The sequence below is a fragment of the Neofelis nebulosa genome, chromosome 3 (genome assembly GCF_028018385.1).
Source record: "Neofelis nebulosa isolate mNeoNeb1 chromosome 3, mNeoNeb1.pri, whole genome shotgun sequence".
Lineage (NCBI taxonomy): Eukaryota > Metazoa > Chordata > Mammalia > Carnivora > Felidae > Neofelis > Neofelis nebulosa.
The window spans coordinates 133,782,170-133,805,103 of record NC_080784.1 but is presented as its reverse complement, the minus strand read 5'-3'; the positions used below and the strand labels follow the sequence as shown (position 1 = coordinate 133,805,103).

The following is a 22,934-nucleotide window of genomic DNA, read 5'->3' as shown; positions in this document are numbered from 1 at the left end:
TTCCCCTGCCCAGTAATTGATAAATACATAATGTATTTTCTTCACTTAAAAAAAATTTGGGGGGGACCTGTACTCTAAGGTGAAAGCTTGAATTGTTTCAGTATTGCTGGTTTCCTTAGCTATTCATACAGGTGAACATTAGGTTAATTATATTAAGGTCCAGATTCAGTTTGGGTTTTGATTTGATTGTGATAAATTAAAAGTTAATTTGGGCATAATTGTCACTTTTGTGATACTCAATCTTACCATCCAAAGACCTTAACATTTCTTTCTTTGTTTTTCCTTTTCACATAGGCTAGACATATTTTTTGTTAGAGGTTTTTATAAATATTTTGATTTCTTCTTTCTATTCTGAAAGTGTCTTTTCATTTATACTGATCATTATTAGTACCTACAAATAGTTAATGGCTTTTGTATATTTATCCGGCAGCTGGTCAATTCCTCAAACATATTCAGTGTTAATAATTTTCAGCTGATTCTCTTGGGTCTTCTGTATATAATTACATGAATGCAAAAAAAATTTTCCCCAATAATTACACTCCTTATTTGTTTCATTCATTTTTTCTTTTTACTAGATGGACCTAGAAAAATATTAAACAAGTCTCTTATTTCTAGAGATAAGAAATAAATACTGAGTTTTATTAGTTTTTTTTTTTTTTTTTTTGCTTCTATTAAGATAATCTTTGACTTCTTATGTAAATATGTTATTTTGATTTTCTCTTTTGGTTGGCCTGGCCCTAAGGATGATTAATATTACATTAAGGTTTATTTAACTCTACTATTGCCATTAGCAACAGGTCAGAGCTGCCTTCCAGTCCTTAAGGTAAAGCAGTCTCATTTCGCTTCTGCATAATTTTAACCCTTAAAAGAAATGGAAGAAAATGCATTTCAGTTTTTTATTTTGGGTGTGTGTGTGGGGGGGGGGGTCTTTAATTTTAAACTATTTTTTCTTCATTCAGAATGCCCAAATGTAAAGTTGAAGTAGGCCTTTTTGTATATTTATAATATCACATTAAAAGTCTTTTATCTCTTCTGGGAGGAATTCAAAACCTGATTTTATACTGAGGAAACCAAAACGAGACAGTTTATTGAATTTCCGGTTTCTGAATTAAAAGCCACATTCTTCTCTGATGAAGAATCATAAACTTCAGAATATAATGTTGTCTATTTTCTCCCCTTTTGTACCTGGGGAGGGAAGGAGGATTGAATTTCCAATCAGTGTCTTTATCTTTCATGTAATAATAAAACAATAAAATAATAATAATAGCTGAATTTCTTGAAGCACTGAGTATGTGTCAGATACTAGCGTACACTTTGTGTGTTAACCTGACTTTTCATAATTGTGAGGGACTGTTACTATCCCCTTTTATAGAAGGAGAAACTGAACACAGACCAACTGAATTGCCTGAGGTTCATTGCTTACAAGAGGCAGAGCTGGGATTTAATTCCAGGCAGAGTATTCTGAGTCCTTTTGTTTTTTGAAAATAGTTTTATTAACACTACAGTGGTAAACAACTTTATGCTTGTTTCTTCGTAGATCACGGAGTCACACAAAATTCAAAACCCACAAAGAAGCTAAAAGTCTTTACATTAAATGTGTCCTTCCTAAAAATCCTTAACTGTATGTCAGTCTGTCCTCAAGCAGTAAAATTTGAATATGCACCATTTTTTATTTAATATGTCACATTTACATAGCAAAATAATGAAGGCACAGCTAATACAAGCAAACTTAAACCCTTCTACTTCTGAGCTGGGGGTGGGGACACACACTTGGATTGGTTCTTCAAGTATATATTTTTTCCAAACATTAGCTTCGTTGAAGAGTTCTGGTAATTTTCACAGCTACATTCTAAAAGCTACATGACAAAAGACTTCACAAAGATCAAACTACATAACACTGAATACACATGCTTTACAGAATTGGCTACATTCTACATCTTTTCAAGTAAATTAATATTTCTAGAATGCTAGGTAAAAGGATTTAATACTTAAACATTTTGGGTTTGTTTTTTTTACACCTTTGTAAATAGACACTACCAAGAAAACACATAAACATGAGACTGTAAATAACAAACACATATGTTGACAATATTATACAGGTTATACACCCTCCTTCTCAGAACCATGTTGCTTCTCTAAATTCAAATATTTAGAACATTCTTTAGAATTTGAAGTGGCAGTTTTCCAGGCCTCATTAAGCAGTACTGTCATGATCTCCATCACAGGCTTCCTCCATTCGTCACTCTTCTCTCAAGTGTAAAGCTGATGTCTGGGTTACAAAAGCAAAGTCTTAAGATGAGAGTCTTGGGTTCTGCTTTTCCTGCACTGGAAAATGTCCAGACTAAAGAAACTGAAGAATTAAACACTGAGAACATGTTCAGTCTTGGCCTGGGTGTTCTGTGTGTAGTGTGATGGCTGTGGGATGAATAGGTTTCAAAGTGACATTCTTTACTTCACATCTACCTGACACCCTTACTAAGCCTCAGTTGCAGTCCTCACAGAAGAGATCATGAAAAACTCATTTTAAATTTAACTCGTTTTCCTCAACACCTTTTGATATATTTATTGTTTCAAAATGAAAATCAAATTTGAAACGGGCTGGCCAGGATCTGATTGCTTCAATTTAATATTAGGAATGTCAGTATTGATTCGTTGTATTTTGGTCCCAAACCTGAGCCTTATTTTTAAGTCCACCAATATTCAAAAAAAAAAGAAAAGAAATAGGGTATTTGTTTTCGGCGTCATCCTCCTCTTCAGAATCTCTGCCCCCGCTTATTTCTTGGCGTCATCAGACACCGCAGAATGGGGACCCTCATCTTTGGCAGCGGCCGCCTCCGCAGCAGCCTCTGCCGCAGCTTCCTCCTCCTCCTCCTCCTCCTCTTCCCCCTCCTCCTCATCCTCGTACTCTTCCTCGTCGTCGTCCTCCTCCTCCCCTTCTAAGGTCCATGCACATCCCTCCATCTCACCAGTGAGCTCTTGGATCTTGGCAAGTAGGGGCTTATAGATGTCGTTATACTTTTTTTCCAGAGCCTGAAATTCCTTATCAAATTTGGCTTCTATCTTATCGCATCGTTTCTGCAGCTTTTTAAGGGCCAGGACTCGGCATTTCACCGAATTAGGCAGGCTCTCGATAAAGTCATTTTTCGGCTTTGGTGCATTCTCTGCTGGGGTCTGGGGCTCCTCGGCCGTCTGACCAGCCGCTCTGTCGGAGTCGCCAGCCGCGCTGTCACAGTCTCCCCCCTGCGCACCGCCTTCCGCCATTACCTCCTCCGCTGCGGCCGCCTCCGCTGCCGCTGCCGCCGCCGCCGCCGCCGCCGCCGCTGCCGCCGCCGCCTGGCTTGCCTCCGCAGGTCCCTGGTTTTCCGAGTCGGCCATGTTAACAGGAGAAGCTGCAGAGGTCTAGGGTGGCTCCCGCAGAGACCTGCACCCGAGCTGCACCAGAGAGATCTTGAGGATGCGGCAAGTGGCGGTGACGTCGGCCGCGGCAGTGACGTCGGCCGCGGCCCCGCCCTTTTATCGCCAGCCCTTGACTGGCTCTCTACAATCAGCTGATGGTCTTGCCCCCATACTGCGCCAGCTTCCCCCTGTTGCTACCCTGCCATCTCCTTGGCACTGCAGCTGACGTCAGAACCTGTTTCTTGGATACTCTGCCCCGTCTGCCCACGTACCTTCCCCCCTGTTAAGCTGGGCTGGGAATGGCAGCAGTACCCAAGGCCCCCTTTCAGGAATTGCTTCAATGGCCTCAGGCCTTCTCAGTTTGCTGCTCTATCCCACTCAGGTCCTTGTATACAACTGTCAGTGTATCTGTCTTGGCCTTTGTCTGCACGACCCCACAACTGGCGTTGGTTGGGTGACTCTGGCTTACTCTTGTGGAGTCAGCTTCGATCACCTCTCAGATTCCTATGATGTCCTGTACAGAAAGCGAAGGCACTGGAGAACTAACTGTACCCCTCTGGGGTCCTGGGTGCATGTGTGTGGAGAGGGCAGTTTGCATGTCCATCTGCCCACTTAACAGCCCTTCTTGGTCATTCCTCAGTTTAGCGGCCTATGTATTGGTGGTAAATCTTCTCTCAGCTAGCTGGATCTTGGAAACCGTTTTGTAGCCATTTGGATAGGGAATCTCAGGACCGTTGGTATTCTGGAATGTGTTCTAGAAGTTCCCTCAGAAATCTTTGGCCCGTGGGCAGGAATAAAGCTGAAGGACCAAAGAAAAGCAAGGCCTTAGAAGGTGTTAGAAGCCTTAGGCCCAGGGTAAGGGCAGCATCTTATCCATGTGAATGCATGTATTAAGTACTGTGGTTTATGGGGGACACACAGACACACATGTGTACACACAGACATTGTCCCCAAGGCACTCCATAGTTCAGTATCTGCTTTGTGGTCTTGCTGGGGATTTGTATCTGAGAGCATTTTTAAAAGGTCTTAAAAAGGGAACTCTCCTTCTTTAAGAGCAAGGTGAGTAGTCATTTTATTTTACTTCCCTACCTTGCTTATTAGATAGACCAAAGTGATAGCTTCTTGAATAAGGATGAGGACACATATTTTAGGTATGGAAGAAGACAAATGATCCTTCTTGGTATTTCTTAGGAATAGTTTCACATTCAGCATTATTGGTTTAAATGCTTCTCTTTCACTGTACTGGAACTTGCTGAAGCTCTTCCATCAAGCATATGAATGTTAGGAAATTACTTCCTAAAGTACAGTTGGTGCTATCTTGTGGTTTTTATGAGTATTAAATTAGATAATAATATGTAAAGCCCTTAGTGTTGACATGTAGCAAGCACTTGATGTATTTGAGTGTTTTTTTTTACAAGTTAATTACATTCATTAATATGCAGAGATAACCTGCAATAATATTCCTTTTTAGAAAAGGACATTTTTGGGGGTGCCTGGGTGGTTCAGTCAGTTAAGCCTCCAACTTTGGCTCAGGTCATGATCTCATGGTTTGTGGGTTCGAGTCCCACATCAGGCTCTCTGCTGTCAGCGCAGAGTCCACTTTGGATCCTCTGTCTGCCCCTCTCTCCGCCCCTCCCCTGCTCCTACTCTCCCCAAAATAAAAACAAACATTAAAAAAAAAAAAAAACGGATATTTTTGTGCCCTTCCCCAAAGAACCTTTTACAAAAAGCCCAGTATATTCCCATTAGCAAACATCCTAGTTTTTTTAATGTATTTGTGATTCTTATTGTGTATTTTACTTTCTTATTTGTGCTTCAGATAATTTACTTTCTTCTTTTTTGTTACCATTTGTAGTGACAGGTCTTATTGTTAAGGCTGAAATTCTAGTTTAGCTGAGTTTAAATGTGATAATACATCTATATTTAGTTGGCTGACACTATACGTATTCCACGTATCACGTTATTAGTGGAAGAGAGATAATAAAGTATCCCCTAAATTGAGAAGGCACTCAGAGACCAGAAAATGAAGGAGGCCACTCCATGCAGTTTACACAGAGTTTTATTCAGGGTAACTTACTGATGAGGGATCCGGTGGTGGGCGAGCTGCAGTTATTCTCCGCAAAATCCAGATGTTAGTCCCCTGATTTTATAGGGCGAGGAGACAGGTAGATGGGCATTATAGTGAGAGCAAAGGGTTCCCATATACCTATATAAATGGCTTGTGTGCACCTGACAGCTAACCTATAACTTGTGGAACCATCTGTACATCAGGAAGGGGAAAGACCATGTTATCTCTATCAGATTCATAGGAGGCCAAAACAAGCCTCCCCCATAATTTTAAGGTATGTGTGTTAATCTCCAAGGGCCCGGAACACGTATTCCCCGAGAGTAGTCACTGAGCAAACGTGAACAAGGTGGAGGACCAAAGATGGAGTCAGTATTGTCAGCAATCCTACACATATATTCCATTTATCATCTCTTAATGGTTGCATTTACCTTGAGGTTAGGAATGCTTTCTCTCATTTTAAAGGTAAGGAACTTGGAAGCAGAAAAATAAAGTGAAATATTCTGTTACTGTATGTATTACTTGATTGACAGAATCAGAGGCAGAAACCAGGCCTCTGATTGTAGTGTAGAAGTTGTGACAGACTCCTGTAGTGTAGAAGTTGTGACAGACTTTTTATAAAAAGCTAGAATTTTAATAAAATCCATTTGACTTCCTTGAGTTGGTTGAGACAAACAGGATGTGCTCATCTTACAGGAATTTTATTTTGCCATCTTAAAAAATCTTAAACTTTAGTGTTAAGCTAGGCTACTTTTTTCAAAAAGGTCTTTTGTTGAGATATAATTTATTATATTTTACATAAAAATACAATTTAATTATTAATTTATGTGTAATAAAATTTGTCCTTTGCTTTGGCAGATACAGTCATGTAAACACTACACTGAGATGTAGAACAATAACATCATCCCAAAAAACTCCTTCATAGTCCTTCCCTTGTCAGCCCTGCTGACCACTGATCCATCTCTAAAATTGTTTTTTTCCCAGAATGTCCTATAAATGGAATCATATGTGTGTGGACTTTTGAGTCTGGCCTTTTTCACTCACCATAATGCATTTGAGATTCATCTGTGATGTTGTGTACACTAGTCATTTTTTTTCCCTTTTTATTACTGAGTAATATTCCCATTTGGGCTGTTTCCAATGTTTTGTGATTATAAATAATGCTGCAGTGAACATAAGTTTTTACTTCTCTTGGATACATAGCTACAAGTAGAATTGCTTGGTCATATTTTAAATGTATATTTAGCTTTTTGAGAAAGTTCCACAGTGTTCCAAAGTGACTATACCATTTTGTTTTCACACATACAGTAATGTATGAGCTATAGTTATTCCAAAGGTATTTGGTATTGTCGGGTTTTTCCCCCTTAATCTAATAGCTGTGTATAGTATCCTAAATGATTAATGATGTTGAGTATCTTCCAATATACTTATGTGTCATTCATATGTCTTCTTTGATGAAATATCAGTTTATATCTTTTGCCCATTTTCTAAGTTGAGTTTTTTGTTTTCTTATTTTTTAATGGTTTTATATATTTTAGTTACAAGTCCTTTGTGAAATATGTGTTTTGTAAATATTTTTTCTAGTCCATGGCTTAGTCTTTTAATTTTTTTCAAACAATAGAAATTTAAAATTTTGATAATTTTTTTTTTTCTTTTATGGATTGGGCTTTTGGTGTCATGGCTAAAAGATATTTGCCAAATCTAAGGCCACAAAGATTTGTTCCTATGTTTTTTTCCAGAAGTTTTATAACTTTTACATTTAGACTGTCATCCTTACTGATTTAGCTTTTATATAAGTGCGAGGTATATGGATATATACCTTTTGCATGTGGATATCATGTTGATCCAGAACCATTTATTGAAAACACTATCTGCTAAATTGCTTTTGCAAATTTGTTGAGAACTAGCTGACCATATTTGTGTGGGTATTTCTGGACTTTCTGTTGCATTGATTTATTTATGTGTCTATCTTTTTGCCAATAATACCCTTAATAACTAACTTTATAATAAGTCAAGAAATTAGGTAATGTTGAATTCTCTAACTTTGTTCTTTTTCACAGTTGGTTTGGCTCTCCTAGTTTCTTTACCTTTCTATATAAATCTCAGAATCAACTTAATAAACTTTTCTAAAGAACCTTACTACCATTTGAATCCAGACTTATAAAAACCATTGGCAATGGATATAGTACTTGTTCTTTTAAATTTATGTATTTTAAAATGTTACCTTGTTAAGTGTTGTCTCATTTTGTGGGCTTTATGGACTCTAGTGTATAATTGAGGCTGCAGTAACACAGAATTGTAACGTAGATGAGATATCATGTTGTGAAAACTTTATCTCAGCATATTGTAATTTCTCATGTAGCTGTCATATTGGAAATGAAAAGAATCAAGGCAGGGGAAAGGGAGGACACTTAGATGAGGTGGTTGGGAACACAGGTCTGTATTCAGACATCTGGCTTCAATTTCTGCCCCTACCCATGTACCAACTGTTCGTCTTGGATTCAGTTCTGAAATTGGAATAATGACAATTTACCTGAAAATTTTTGAAAATGGAAAATAATTCAAAATTTATCTCTGCGGCCTCAAGAAACTTTTTTAAAATTTATTTTTGCATATTTTTTAAATTGGGACATTCTTCTACCATTAAATCCACTCAAAGAGTAGTTTTGAATATTCACTGAGATAGTGTGTATCTAAGAATTTATTGCAGTGATTAGTACCTAGTAAACACTCTGTAACTGTTAGTGATCATTATTAAAAGAATGTGTTGACAGCAATACTAATTGACATACAGAGATTAGAGTATATGAGTTCGCTAGGGCTGCTATAACAAAGTACCAAAGACTGGCTTAAACAACAATTTATTATCTCAGTTCTGGAAGCTAGGAGTCCAAGAACAAGGTATTGACAGGGTTGGCTTCTTCTGAAGCTTCTCGTTTTGGCTGCAGATGGCTGGCTTCTCCTTCTATCTCTTCCCATTGTCTTCCCTCTGAATATTTCTGTGTCCAAATTTCCCCTTTTTATAAGGACACCAGTCATGGTGGAGTAGGGCTCACCCTAATGCCCTTATTTTGAACTTGATTACCTCTGTAAAGATTATATATCTAAATAAGGTCATCTCCTGAGGTACTGGGGTTAGAATTTCAATATATGAATTTTAGGGGGAGAAAATCCAGCTCATAACACTCCACCCTCTGGTCCTCTGAAAGTCTTGTCCTTCTCACCTATAAAATACATTTACCCCACTCCAACATCCCCCAAAATCTTAACACAATTCCAGCATCAACTCTTAAGTCCAAAGTCTCATCTGTGATGGTTAATTTTAGGTATCAACTTGACTAGGTCATGGTGTACCCAGATATTTCATGAGGTATTACTCTGGATATATGTAAGGGTGTTTGTGGATGAGGTTAACATTTGAACAGGAAACTGAGTAAAGCAGATTGCAGTCCCTGATGTGTGAGGGTCTCATCAGTTGAAGGCCTGAATAGAACAGAAAGGCTGAGTAACAGGTACTCTTCCTGCCTGATTCTGCCTTTGAACTGGGACATCAGTTTTTCCTCCCTACAGACTCTAACAGAAGCATAAACCCCTCCTGGTTCTCAAGCCTCCCTGTCTTTGGACTAGAACACAATTGGCTCTCCTGGATCTGCAGCTTGCTGACTGCAGAGCCTGGGGCTTATCTGCCTCCATTTGTGTACATGTACACACACATACCTACTGGTTCTGTTTCTCTCTGGAGAACCCTGACTCATATATCAGGTAAATATTGTCTAAATCCTGAGGTAAAATTCTTCCACAGCTGTGAAGCCAGATTCAAGTTATCTGCTTCAGTACGATGGTGGGCACAGGCATGGGATGGACATTCCCATTATAAAAGGGAGACATCAGGAGGAAAGAGGTCATAGGTCCCAAGCAAGTCCTAAACCTAGAAGGGAAAATTTCACTAGATTTTGGGGCTTGGAGAATAATCTTCTTTGGGACTATGCTGTATCCTCTGGCTCACAGGGGTGGTGGCCCTACCTTCCGTGGCCAAGAAGTTACTGGCTCTGGTTCCTTGACCTAATAAGCCCATGATGGCAGTAGTAGGCTCACTGGACTCTGATTTGCCTTTGGGGGCATTCTTCCCTTTTCTTAAAAGGTAATGCCTGTTTGCAGAGTGCGTCAGTTGGGTAGGTTCATTTCATACCAGTAGAATTCCAGAAGTCCAACAGTCTTCCTTCATTTTGTCCATCCCTGTCTCTTTGGTGCAAACTGGCAGTGTTTCTGCTCTTAAAAGTTTTTATTTTTAGTAACTTTGTTGGCTTCCCAGACAATTCACAGGGATGCAAAACCCTAGAACACAATTTGGCGCAGTTCTTTGCCACTTGATAACAAGATCACATTTCCTCCAATTTCCAATAAGCAGCACATTTCCTTGTAAACTTCTCCAGAGGCATTTCAACATTCTTTTTTCTAGCCACATTGTTTCTGATGTGTATTTATTTTCTGACAACAAAAGCTTTCTCTACAGCTCTCCTCTTGTCTTTCTGTGCCCTCACCAGAATCTCCTTTGCTGTTTATATTTCTGTTAACTGTCTCTTCCAGGCATCTAGGCATTTTCTGTCAAGTGTCTCAAAACTCTGACAGCCTTTACCTGTTATCCAATTCCACAGTCATTCTACATTTTTAGATATTTGCTATTGTAATACACCACTTCCTGGTACCAAGATTTGTATTAGGCTTCTCCAGAGAAACAGGAAATAGGAGATATATACGTACAGATACAATGCTGGTTCACAGCTGTGGAAGAATTTTACTTCAGGGTTAATCAAACTAACTCTCACCCGTACCTAATTTAGATGATATTTACATGATCTGTTAGGTTTCTCCAGAGAAACAGAACCAGTAGGGAGTGTGTGTGTGTGTGTGTGTGTGCACGCACGTGTACATAAATGCAGGCAGACCAGGCCCAGGATCTGCAGTTAGCAACCTGCAGATCCAGGAGAGCCAATGGTTGTAGTTATAGTCCAAAGGCCGGCAGACTTGAAATCCAGGAAGCGCTGATGCTTCTGTTAGAGTTTGTAGGCAGGAAAAAACTGATACCCCAGCTCAAAGGGAACATATATGGATGTGTATACATACATATATATAGAAAGACAAAAAGAGATACTGATCCTCAGGAATCTGTCACACAATTATGAGGCTGGCAAGTTGGAAATCTGCAGGGCAGGCTGGCAGGCTGACCATTCTGACGGGAGTGGATGCTGCAGTCTTGAGTCAGAAGGCCGTCTGGAAGCCAGATTCCTTCTTCTTTGGAGGGTGTGGAAGACCGCAGTCTTTTAAGGCCTTCAGCTGACTGGATGAGGGCTTCCCACTTTATGGAGACTGATCTGCTTTACTCAAAGTCTCTGATGTTAATCCTATCTAAAAAATACCTTCACAGCAACATCTTGACTGATGTTTAACTAAACAACTGGGTACCATAGCCGAGTCAAGTTGACACCTAAAATTAACCGTAATCATCTATAAGAAAAAATCCCGTTGATGGTGCTTCTCATAGGCAGTTGTACCAGGAAAATCCTCTTTAGTTTTATCTAATGGGTTTTAGGTAAGTTGTGCATTGGATGCCTGTGAGAAACTTTTAGCATCTGTGGTTAAGATGTACAATAATCTTTCTAGTTTAATGGCTTTTATTTTAAAAACTGAACATTTAACCCATTTTAAAGATGAGAAAAGAGAGGCTTAGTAGTTAGCATATACACGGCAGAGCATATATTTGAATCCCTGTCTGCCTCACTTATCCACTGTATTATACTGTCTGTTGGTTAGTTATGGGTGTAGATGGTGATTGTGTAAGACGTGTTTGCTTGGAGGAAATGCAGGATGTTTCAGTGTAGTGTTATGAAGTGGTATCCCACAGTGAAGGAGAAGTAGAAAGTATCTGTCTTTATAAGGTCAGATTTTTTTTAATTTTTTTTTTTTTATAATTTTTTTTTTCCAACGTTTTTTATTTATTTTTGGGACAGAGAGAGACAGAGCATGAACGGGGGAGGGGCAGAGAGAGAGGGAGACACAGAATCGGAAACAGGCTCCAGGCTCCGAGCCATCGGCCCAGAGCCTGATGCGGGGCTCGAACTCATGGACCGCGAGATCATGACCTGGCTGAAGTCGGACGCTTAACCGACTGCGCCACCCAGGCGCCCCCCCCCCCTTTTTTTTTTTTTTTTCAGATTTTTTTTAATTTTTAGAAAAAAGTTAAAATATAGAAAAGTACAAAGACTAAGATGACGAACATCTTTGTGTCCACGAACCAGAGTAAACAGAGTATGTGCTTCAGATTTTGTAATAAAACAATGACTGATGCCAGTGAGACTCCCGTACATCTTCTTGATCCCTTTCCTCTCTTTCACATCTTCTTTTCTTATACAGACAAAACACTTAGGAATTTGATACATTTTCTTTCATGTTTTTATATATGGGTATATTAAGACCAAAATCTTTTTCCATTAATGATTTTATTTTATTTTTTCTTAAAATTTTTTGGTGTTTTATTTTTTATATTTGAGAGAGACAGCGAGCAGGGGAGGGGCAGGGAGATGGAATCTGAAGCAGGCTCCAGGTTCTGAGCTGTCAGCACAGAGCCCGACGCAGGGCTCAAATCCACAAACCATGAGATCATGACCTGAGCCAAAGTTGGATGCTTAACTGACTGAGCCACCCAGGCACCCCTAATGGTTTTATTTTTAAAAAATCATACTACATTTCTTATATATACCATATATATAATTTCATACTCATAAACAGAATTTTAAAGCCATAAGCCATATAATAATTGCTAATATTTATTTTTTCTTTAGTAAATTGAGGATTTTTTTTTAATTTATTTGCTTAATTTGCTTAATTTACTTAATTTACACCCAAGTTAGCGTGTATTGCAACAGTGATTTCAGGAGTAGATTCCTTAATGCCCCTTACCAATTTAGCCCATCCCCCCTCCCACAAGCCCTCCAGGAACCCTCTGTTTGTTCTCCATATATAAGAGCCTTTTATGTTTTGCCCTCTTCCTGTTTTTATATTATTTTTGCTTCCCTTCCCCTATGTTCATCTGTTCTGTGTCTTAAAGTCCTCATATGAGTGAAGTCATATGATATTTGTCTTTCTCTGACTAATCTTGCTTAGCATAATACCTTCTACTTCCATCCACGTAGTTGCGAATGGCAAGATTTCATTCCTTTTGACTGCCGAGCAATACTCCATTGTATGTATGTGTATATATATATATATATATATATATATATATACCATATCTTCTTTATCCACTCATCTGTTGATGGACATTTGGTCTCTTTCCATACTTTGGCTGTTGTTGATAGCGCTGCTGTAAACATTGGTGTGCATGTGCCCCTTCAAAACAGCACACCTGTATCTCTTGAATAAATACCTAGTAGTGCAGTTGCTGGGTCTATTTTTAATTTTTTGAGGAACCTCCATACTGTTTTCCAGAGTGGCTGTACCAGTTTGTATTCCCACCAGCAGTAGTAATTGCTAATATTTATAAAGCAGCCTTGGTTGTAAGAACTCTTCATGGATTAACTCATTTAATTTTTATAACAGTCCCATGAGTTTTATACTCTTACTTTTCCCATTTTACAGATGAAGGAATTGAGGCATAAAGAGATTAAATAACTTACCCGTGGGTCACAGGCTGTAAGTGGCAGAGCCTCTGACTCTTATAGATAGTATTGTTGTAAACGTTAAAAAACTTAGTAAATGCTATCATATTGTACTTAACATTCAAAAACTTGGGTTTCACTTAAACATTGTTCTTGAGATTCCGTTCATTTTGATAAATACGGGTATAGTTAATTCCATTAGAGTGCTGTGCTTAAATGGTTTCTGTCATATGACCATACCATCTTTTTTTGTCCACTCTCATATTAGTGGATATTTAGTTTTGTGTCTTACAATTCTGTGTATTATAAGAAGATGGTGCAGTGAACATCTGTGTACTTGTACACTCACATGAGAGTCTCTCTCAGCCACCCACCTGGTAGTAGGGGTAGCTCAGTCAAAAGGTATTTACGTTTTCAACTTCTCTAGATATTGGTAAGTTTTTCTCCTAGATGTTTATGTCTCAATTCACAGTTCACGTTCCCACTAGTGAGACACTGAATGCACACAGATGATGGCACAGACCATGTATGAAAATAGAACTCTGACCTGCAACCTGCAGAAACCTGCTTAGAAAACCAACCCCTTGGGGCGCCTGGGTGGCGCAGTCGGTTAAGCGTCCGACTTCAGCCAGGTCACGATCTCGCGGTCCGTGAGTTCGAGCCCCGCGTCAGGCTCTGGGCTGATGGCTCGGAGCCTGGAGCCTGTTTCCGATTCTGTGTCTCCCTCTCTCTCTGCCCCTCCCCCGTTCATGCTCTGTCTCTGTCTGTCCCAAAAATAAATAAAAAAACGTTGAAAAAAAAATTAAAAAAAAAAAAAAAAAAGAAAACCAACCCCTTATCTACAATTGCAGCCCAGGAAGCCAACTTGCTGTGAACCAGACTTGCAGGAAGTTAGTGTCTTGATTTGCATTTGACTGATTATTAGTCAGATGGAACCCATTATATAAGACAGTCCTTTCCAGAAATTACCTTTTAGAATAGGTGAGGATGCAAATATCAGATGGTTTAACTTTACTCATTTCTGAAGAGAAAGGAAGAAGCCTACAGTCATTATTTTAGACTTTTTTTTTAAGCAGAGAGTCTTTACTTTTTTCAAACTAAATTTTAAGTAGGACCCTAATAAGCAAGATGAAACCTGGAGCTCCTCAGGTAAAATAAAGTCAGTGGTACAGCTCTACCTGCCTTGCTTCCTCCCCTGCCTACCTGGCTTCCCTGCTCCCCGATCACCTGAAACTCTAGTGGGATCCTAGGGCTGGGCAGTAACCTACGGATGCCTCATGGTGCGAGAATTTGATGAAATTCCACTTTTAATCTCTCTCAACCTCTGTGTTAGAAGGTGAACTTGATAAACTCTATAAGACTTTGGGCTAAATGTATTCTATTTCTTTGGTCTTCTGGCAGGCAGGAATTCGTGGATGCTTATGTGAATTATGTCTTCCAAATCTCAGTTCACGAATGGTACACAGCCTTCTCCAGTGGCTTCCTAAAAGTGTGTGGTGGCAAGGTGCTCGAGCTCTTCCAGCCTTCAGAACTAAGGGCTATGATGGTGGGAAACAGCAACTACAACTGGGAAGAACTAGAAGAGGTGAGCACAAACGGCACTGTCTTTACCTCCAAGGAAGCAGCAGTGGCCTGGGTAGCTGTGCCCAGAGCATGGTCTTCCAAGTGTTCTGTGGTTGAGTAGGAATCAGAGGCTTCCTGTATCTCAGGGGTTCTTTCTTAGTCTCAACTGCAAATGGTACATAAATGTATGTCCTCTCCTTTAAGATAGGTGTTTTTTTTTTTTTTTTTTTCTTTTTGTCTTTTTTGGGCAGACTGCCATCTACAAGGGTGATTACTCAGCCACACATCCCACTGTGAAACTATTTTGGGAAACATTTCATGAATTTCCATTGGAAAAGAAGAAGAAGTTTCTCTGTAAGTATCAGTAATGTTAATCTGGTGTTTGTCCACACTTCAGTGTTGCATATGGTGTAGGATGATGTACTCCATAGGTTAAGGTCAACTCTTTTAAATGGAGAAGAGTAAATAAGGGAAATAATCTACACTTCTTGTCTTAATGGTATCTCAGGCAAACACAGCTTGTTAATCAGTATTTGTTGCCTAACAGGATGTGTTGAATCAAGGAAGAAAAACATTTCATTGATTTTTCCATTGCTCTAAAAATATTAGTTATTTTATATGTGATACCTTTAAATATTATTTTGATGGAATCTGATTAACTTCCCTTATCTCTCTAGACTTTTGAAGATTTTACAGTGCCCGCTGCAGATATAACTGGGGAGATATGGTTTTTAATAGTTTTATTGAGATATATAATTCACAAAGCATACAACTCACCCAATTAAAGTGTATAATTCAGTGGTTTTTAGTATATTCGCAGAATTTTGAAACTATCAATAATTTTTAGAACATGTTCATCATCTTAAGAAACCTCGAACTCTTTAATCAATCCGCATTTCTTCCCAACCTGTCACAGCACCTCCTCCCCACTGCCACCAGTCTACTTTCTGGCTCTGTGGGTGTGCCTGTTTTGGACATTACACGTACATGGAAGCCTATAATATATGGTCCTTGATCACTAGCTGGGTGGCATTTAAGAAGGGTAATATCTGGAAAGGAGAATGAAGCCGAGTTTAGGTGAACAAATTCAGCCATTCTATTCTATTTTATATTATTTGAGAGAGAAGGAGAATTAATGGGGCAGAGGGGCGGTGAGGGGGGAGGGAGGCGGGGGGAGGAGAATCTCAGGCAAGCTCCACTCTCAGTGCAGACCCCAATGCAGGCTTGATCCCACGACCCTGGGATCATAACCTGAGCTGAAATCAAGAGTCGGATGCTTAACTGAATGAGCCACCCGGGTGTCCCCAAATTCAGCCTTTTAAAAATAGTTGAAATCTTTGTGACTGTATATAATTGGACCAGAAATTAGCCGGTGAATAGTATAAAATTTTTATCCATATAAAACAAAACAATAGGATTTGAAAGTAGTCCCTTTTGCTTTATAAGAATGAGCATATATTAATATTAATGCAGGATTTACCTCCACATTCTTGTGCTTCCATGGAGTAAGGATGGAGGAAGTTGGGCTCACACAAGAATGCTTAAAAAAAGCCCTGCTTCCCCTCTGCCTAGTTACATTGGCTCTTGGGAATCAGTGGCATATAAGTCAAATAGGTTAAAGTGTATCAAGGGAGCTCATAGGGCTATAACAACCTAGAGGAGCCTGCTCGTGGTCATGGAGATTTCCTTAAAAGACATTTTTCTCTTCCGAGATCATTAGACTTGTGGGAATTTTTAGTAACTCTACAGATTTTGGCAAGAATGTTTACATATCATAGCCTCAGGTAATAGGTTAGTTGAAAGTGCTCCTTAACCAGTGATTTGTTTCTAGTAATTTCCAGCAATTAACTCTGAGATTATGTAGTGCCAGAAAACAGAGAAAGACAGCTGCGTTGTTTTTTTGTTTGTTTTGTTTTGTTTTTGCCAAGTCACAGTGTTACAAGAGTGAGATGTCTAACAGAATATCAGTGTCAGCTCTTCTGTTTTAAAAAAATAGGGAAAGGAGCAAACAGATCCCAAATGGATATTCATTAGCTAAGGAGGGTTATATGTACTAGACACTTGGTAAGAGGAGACCTTGAGGTCACATAGGTTGTAGTCTTCTTCCTTGTTTCCCCTAAGGTAAGCTCTTCTTTTCCTATATCAGCAATTCCTTTCCTCTTGGATTCTGTGAAGGCTCATAACATTTATGAGGACATACATTTGATTGAGGCCATCTTTTATTTGAGGGCATTTTTGAGCATCTTTCAATTGGATGGATTATTTGTATCAGTATATAATCAGGGTCTGAAATTAGCCAGTGAAAAACAGAATTTTTATCCATATACAACCAAAAAACAGGATTTGAAAGGCAGTCTCTTTTGCTTTATAAGAACAAGCATGTATCAATATGAATGCCATCCATATTGGCACATGAAGGTGTACTTCTCAGGCGATCCACATGGTGTCACACCTTCCTCTCCTTTCTGCGGAGAGCAGCTCCTCGTTGCGCAGCTGGTAATGCCGGTTCCCTTTCTCCTCAGTGTTCCTGACGGGCAGTGATCGGATCCCCATCTATGGCATGGCAAGCCTGCAGATCGTCATCCAGTCCACAGCCAGCGGGGAGGAGTACTTGCCTGTGGCCCACACTTGCTACAATCTTCTTGATCTCCCCAAATACAGCAGCAAAGAGATCCTGAGTGCACGGCTGACCCAGGCCCTTGACAACTATGAGGGGTTCAGTTTGGCTTGAGGCTCCCCAGCTTGCCCCAGATTTCCCTCCCTTCCTTGGTGTCCACATTGAGGCCCATACAGAAAACCATGGGGAGGGAGTTCTATTTTTTTATTGTATAAGTGAGTTGGGACTTTTGAACCCTGAACCCAGTAGATGTGTTTCTGGGCTTGTGAGCAGTAAGCAACCCTTTTGAAAAATCAGGGGTTAGGGATGGGGTGAAAAATTGGCTCTTAATATGGGAGGCATTTTTGTCTTTAAACCAAATTACCTAGTAGTGTTCCTTGCACTTGTGAGTATGTTGCACTCTGCTGGATACAATGGCAGTGGAATTTTAAACTCTTACTTCCCAGATGTCTCTCTCAGCCCTGATATTTCCTCACAGTGCTTCCTGTCCTCTCTTCTCATTCCTCTGCAAGAATGATTTTGACTAATGTGTCCTTTCTCACCTGCACGTGCGGAACGTCTCCTTTCTCTGCAGACTTGGAAATGCTCCTGGCTTGTTGCAGCCCTACTGTAAGGACTAAAGGGGAAAGGACTACTTCAGAAATTCCCAATTCCAGGAAGCTGGATCTGGGTCCATTACTTTGGCCGAACTCTTGAGAATTTGTGGGAGCCTTTATGAACACATCTTGCTTTACAAGAAGTTATTGAGGGACTAGCAATCTCCCCCTGGCTCTGCCTGGACCTACTTAAAGATGTGTAGAGCAGCTTAGCGTTGCCGCTGAGCCAAATTTTGTTTTGTTGTTCAGCCAAGTACCTTCGACAATAAGGTGAGGTGATAGACCACCCCCCAACCCCTTCGGTTATCTCGCTTCTGGAGCAAGTTGCTTCTCTAAGGAAAGTAGAAATAATAAATTTCTTGTCCTCTTTCCTTATCAATTTATACCTTCTACCACTTTCTCTTTTCTTCCTCTCCTTCCCTTTTGCTCTTACTTCATCCCATTGTTGTTATCTGACTTAATGCTCCCTTCCTCTCCTTCTAGTGGATGCATGCAGTCTATTTTTTTAATTTCTATTTAAATTGCAAAATTTCTATTTTTTTTCCTTTTCCCTAATTGCTAACACTTAAGGACATTCTATATTATGGATCTTTTGTTTATTGCATTTGAAATGTTTGTTTACAGTGGGATTTCAGGGGGGATTGTGTTTAAAGAAAATATATGTATCAAAAATAATGACATGCTCAATCTTCTTCATCATGGGATAAGAAAATTCTACATGATCAAAGAATCCATGTCAGCCTAATTTTAAATTCTTAGTCACTAGAGGAAAGACTTATTTATATAAAATGAAGTATTTATGAACCGTGATACAGCATCAAATCTCAATGAAGGATGTAGATTTTGCTTTTTTTTTTTTTTTTTTGGTTTTAAAAGTTATTTCAATGGCTAAATTGGTAGTTTTTTCAGTCTTTATAATACAAGAATAAAAAAGATATACAGTTATATGAAATGTTTATTTTCTATGTGTGTGCATATAGTTCAATATTATGCAATAAATTTGGTGTTTTAACTTAAAACTATTTTTTATTGTATTTGCAGAACGAGTAGCTTGCTTTCAATAGAAGAGTTATCTACTCAAATAATACAAGGTTCAATTTGGTTCCAGTCATAAGAAAGTAAAAGCAAGCACTAGGGGAATGGGAAAGAAAGCAGGGGCAGTACCCAGGATCAGGGAAGCAAGTAGCCTTATGTGAATGGATGGGACTTCTGAAGGTTGTGATGAGTGAAAAGGCATTTTGCATGGAGGAGAAGGCCTTAGCAAAGGCTTGAACATGGGAGCATATTTAGGGAAGGGCCAGGAACAATTTGAAGAGAGCATCAGAGGAAATGGAATAATGGTAAATAAGACTGAGGAGAAAGAAAGTAGCTTTCGTGCTGAGGAACCAGGCTAAACATTGGAACTTGAGTTGGTAGCCAAGCAGGATTTGTCAAAATGTTCAGAACTTTGGGGTGGGGTAGGGGGCAGTGATAGGACTTGAGCCTGGTTTTAAGAAGAAAACTGTGGATGGGGAGGGTGCATGTGGAGGAGGAGTCAGTCCTTGCCACTCTGAAAGCAGTGAGGGTGGCAACAGTGGAAGTAGAAGAGTGCATGGACTTCTGTTAAGTTTCTCAGGATCCACATAAGAGTGAAAACATATGGTATCTGTCTTAACAGAAGACCATGGGGGAGGGGAAGGGAAAAAAAAAACAGAGAGGGAAGGAGCCAAACCATAAGAGACTCTTAAAAACTGAGAACTGAGGGTTGATGGGGGGTGGGAGGGAGGGGGTTGGGTGATGGGCATTGAGGAGGTCACCTGTTGGGATGAGCACTGGGTGTTGTATGGAAACCATATTAAAAAAAAAAAAAATGCATGGAGGGATAGTCCAAGATGGCAGTTCAGGAAGACCCTGAACTCACTGCCTGTATGGACACACCAAGCCTATACCTATCTATAGAGATAACAAGAACCCTACTCCCAATGCTGTGAATTGCAGCAGGAAGGACAGTACTAGGGACTGTGAGTAGATTTGTCTGTCCTGGGGCACAGGAAAAAGCTGTGGCTTAAATGGGCAATTAGAATATAAAGGAACCAACCCTCCACCAAACCATGGGATGTTGGAGAAGCTGGCAAGTGCCACTGTTTATGGCCTCTCCTCCACCAGCACAGGAAAGAGCAGTGTCTGGATGCCCTAACCACCCCACTGCCCTCAGCAAGTCCTGAGCCCCAGACCACACCAGCCCTGGCTACCCTGGTGCATCGGGAAAAAACACCATGGTTTAATGAGCAACTACAATATGAACGAATGAGCCTTAGAGCTCTACCAAACAGTGGGGGAGCTGCAGAATACTCTGGAGTCTAAGAGGCAGGTGAGTACCATTGTTTACATTCTCCCTCCACCTTGATAGTGCACATAGAAGTAGGGCCAGGCCATCCCCTAAAGGAGACTGCACAAGGTGGCCCCAGTATGGCATATACTGGGACACCCCTGGACAACACCCACCATAGAACTATGGCGGTCTCACCAAGGTGCAAAGTATCCCAGAATACCCCAGGCCTTCACCTATTTTGGCTCAAGTTGTCCTGCCAGAACCCTGGGGAAGGAGTACCCCAAGACCTCCCAGCATGGCACACCTCAGCTCCACTTACCACACCTAGGTACTCCCAGTATGGAATACCCTTGACCCCTTTGCACAAGCTTTACCCACTTTGGCTTTGGGCACACCCTATGCAGAGTACCCTGGGACCCCCTCAACCTGTGCCCACTCCAGTTCTCGCCATCCCATCAGGACTGCCCCAGTGCTGAGTGGCCCAGGGACTCTAGTCTGCACCTGCTACCGCTCTAGCTGGCTAACCAAAGTTAAAAGGCATGTGTAATCTACATGGGATGACCATACACAAAGCCATTCCTTCAGGTCTTAGAGAAGTTGCTGTTCTGCCTGATTCATATAAACACAGAAAGTCAAACAAAATGAGGAAACAGAGGGATATGCTCTAAATGAAAGAACAAGACAAGCCTTCAGAAAAAGAACTAAATAAAATGGAGATAAGTAACCTATCTGATATGGTGTTCAAACTAATGGTCATAAAGATGCTTATCGGCCTTCAGAAAAGTGTACATGAATTGTGAGACCTTCAACAAAGAGATGAAAATCATACAAGAGAACCAATCACAGTTGAAGAATAATTGTGTGAAAAATACTCCGGAGGGAATCAACAGATTAGAGGACACAAAGAATGGATCAGCAATCTGAAAGGGTAATGGAAAGCATGCAAGCTGAACATCAAAAAGAAAACAGAAAAGGAAATGAGGCTAGGTTAAGGGATCTCTATCAGAGTGTGAAGTATAGTAACATGCATATTCTAGAAAGTCCCAGGAGAAGAGAGAGAAAAAGGAGAAAACTTTAATAGCTGAAAACTTCTCTAATCTTGGGAAGGAAATAGATATCTAGGTCCAGGAAACACAGAGAACCCCAAACAAAATGAACCCAAGGAGATCCGCACCACGACATATAATAATTAAAATGTCAAAGATTAAAGATAAAGACAAAATCTTAAAAGCAGCAAGAGAGAAACAACTAATTACATACAAAGGAAACTCCATAAGGCTATCAGCTGATTTTCAGTGGAAACTGCAAACAAGAGAGTGGTATGATCTGTTCAAAGTGCTGAAAGGAAAAAACCTACAACCAAGAATACTCTACCTGACAAGGTGATCATTCATAATCACAAGCTTCCCACACATACATAAGATAAAGGAGTTCATTACCACTAACCAGTCTTACTAGAAATGTTCAAAAGATTTTTTTTTAATTTAATGTATTTATTTATTGAGATAGAAGTGCAAGTGAGCGAGGGGCAGAGAGAATCCCACAAGTGACAGAGAAGGGGCTTGTGTGTTACCCGAAGGGGCTTGAGCTCACCTGAAGTGGGGCTCATGCTCACCTGATGTGGGGTTTGAGCTGACCAGACATGGGACTTGGTCATGAGATCATAACCTGAGCAGAAGTCAGATGCTTAACGACTGAGCCACCCAGGCGCCCCCAAGGGATTCTTTAAGCAGAAAAGGAAAGGCCATAATTAGAAGAAAACTGTGAAGGGGAAAAAACAAAAAACAAAACAACAATGTATGAGTAAAAGCAAACATACAGCACTTATAAAACTAGTGTGAAGGTTAAAAAACAAAAATAGTAAAATCCATTATACCTGAAAAATTAGTTAAGAGATTCACAAAACAAAGGATATAAAATATGACATACATAAAATGTGGAGGTAGAAAGTAAAAATCTAGTTCTTGTGAGAATTTGCTTAAGTGCCCATCAATATAGATAGTAAAACCTTGGGTTGTAACTTCTGTGAGTGTTCTGCAAGACGAGCAAACATTTGTAATAAATTTTAACTTGAAAAACGAACAATTTCTTGCAGTAGTAGTACGCGACACTGAGTGTCACATGATCACAACCGAGCCAGTGGTTCTCTCTCTCTCTTGCTGTGGGATTGTGGGTAATTGTCTCCCATGCTTGGATGCTTGGTCTCAGGCTGCAGTGTTTGGCAGAAATCTGCGATTTTTCAGAACTTTGGAAGGTGCCCACAACTGGAACTAGTGTATTTTTTGTCACTTCAAAGCACGTATGGACAGTTTTTTGCTTTTCCATACAAGGAATGCTTTGCTTCATTGTAGGGCAGCCTGCCTTCAGATATAGACCCTTTCCTCAGCTGCCTTATTACCAGTTACATTAAATACAGTATATGACAAGAGTTTATTAATACTTTACTGCTGTCAACATCCGTGTGAGCATATACAATGGCCCCCATGCAGAAAAAGATTCCATTAGTGTTAGCTAAAGTCATCCTGCAATAACCCTCCCCTCTCTTGTCTCCCTCATACCAGCCATCAAGGTTTTCCAAAGTAAGTGCAGGTTAACTTATTTTTCTTTATATTTTTTAATTTCTTCCTTATTTTATATTACAGTATTGTAATCATTTTTATATGAATATTTTTGGGCTATGGAAGGAATCATCTGAGTTGCCATTTCTTATGGGGAAATTCACTTTGATATA

The 22,934-nt window shown here is 39.9% G+C and overlaps 2 protein-coding genes across 4 annotated transcripts in view; one reads left to right on the top strand and one right to left on the bottom strand.

Moving 5' to 3' along the window:
• The window catches only part of HERC3 (HECT and RLD domain containing E3 ubiquitin protein ligase 3), a 112,821-nt gene extending 93,910 nt beyond the window's left edge, over nt 1-18,911 (top strand). For all 3 annotated transcript variants that reach the window (XM_058721919.1, XM_058721917.1, XM_058721918.1), the window contains 3 exons: nt 14,518-14,701; nt 14,931-15,033; nt 17,202-18,911. In XM_058721919.1, the coding sequence (XP_058577902.1) occupies nt 14,518-14,701; nt 14,931-15,033; nt 17,202-17,410 (496 nt within the window). In that variant the 3' untranslated portion in view covers nt 17,411-18,911. The remainder of the gene's footprint in view (nt 1-14,517; nt 14,702-14,930; nt 15,034-17,201) is intronic.
• Nucleotides 1,470-3,584, bottom strand: NAP1L5 (nucleosome assembly protein 1 like 5). Its single transcript, XM_058721930.1, has one exon. It carries the CDS (start codon nt 3,373-3,375, stop codon nt 2,773-2,775), a length of 603 nt encoding a protein of 200 aa, XP_058577913.1. The 5' UTR covers nt 3,376-3,584; the 3' UTR covers nt 1,470-2,772.
• Nucleotides 18,912-22,934: the final 4,023 nt, after the last annotated feature.

What these genes read in the sequence shown, in the direction of transcription:
- NAP1L5 (XM_058721930.1), bottom strand. Translation starts at nt 3,375, where the DNA reads ATGGCCGACTCGGAAAACCAGGGACCTGCGGAGGCAAGCCAGGCGGCG.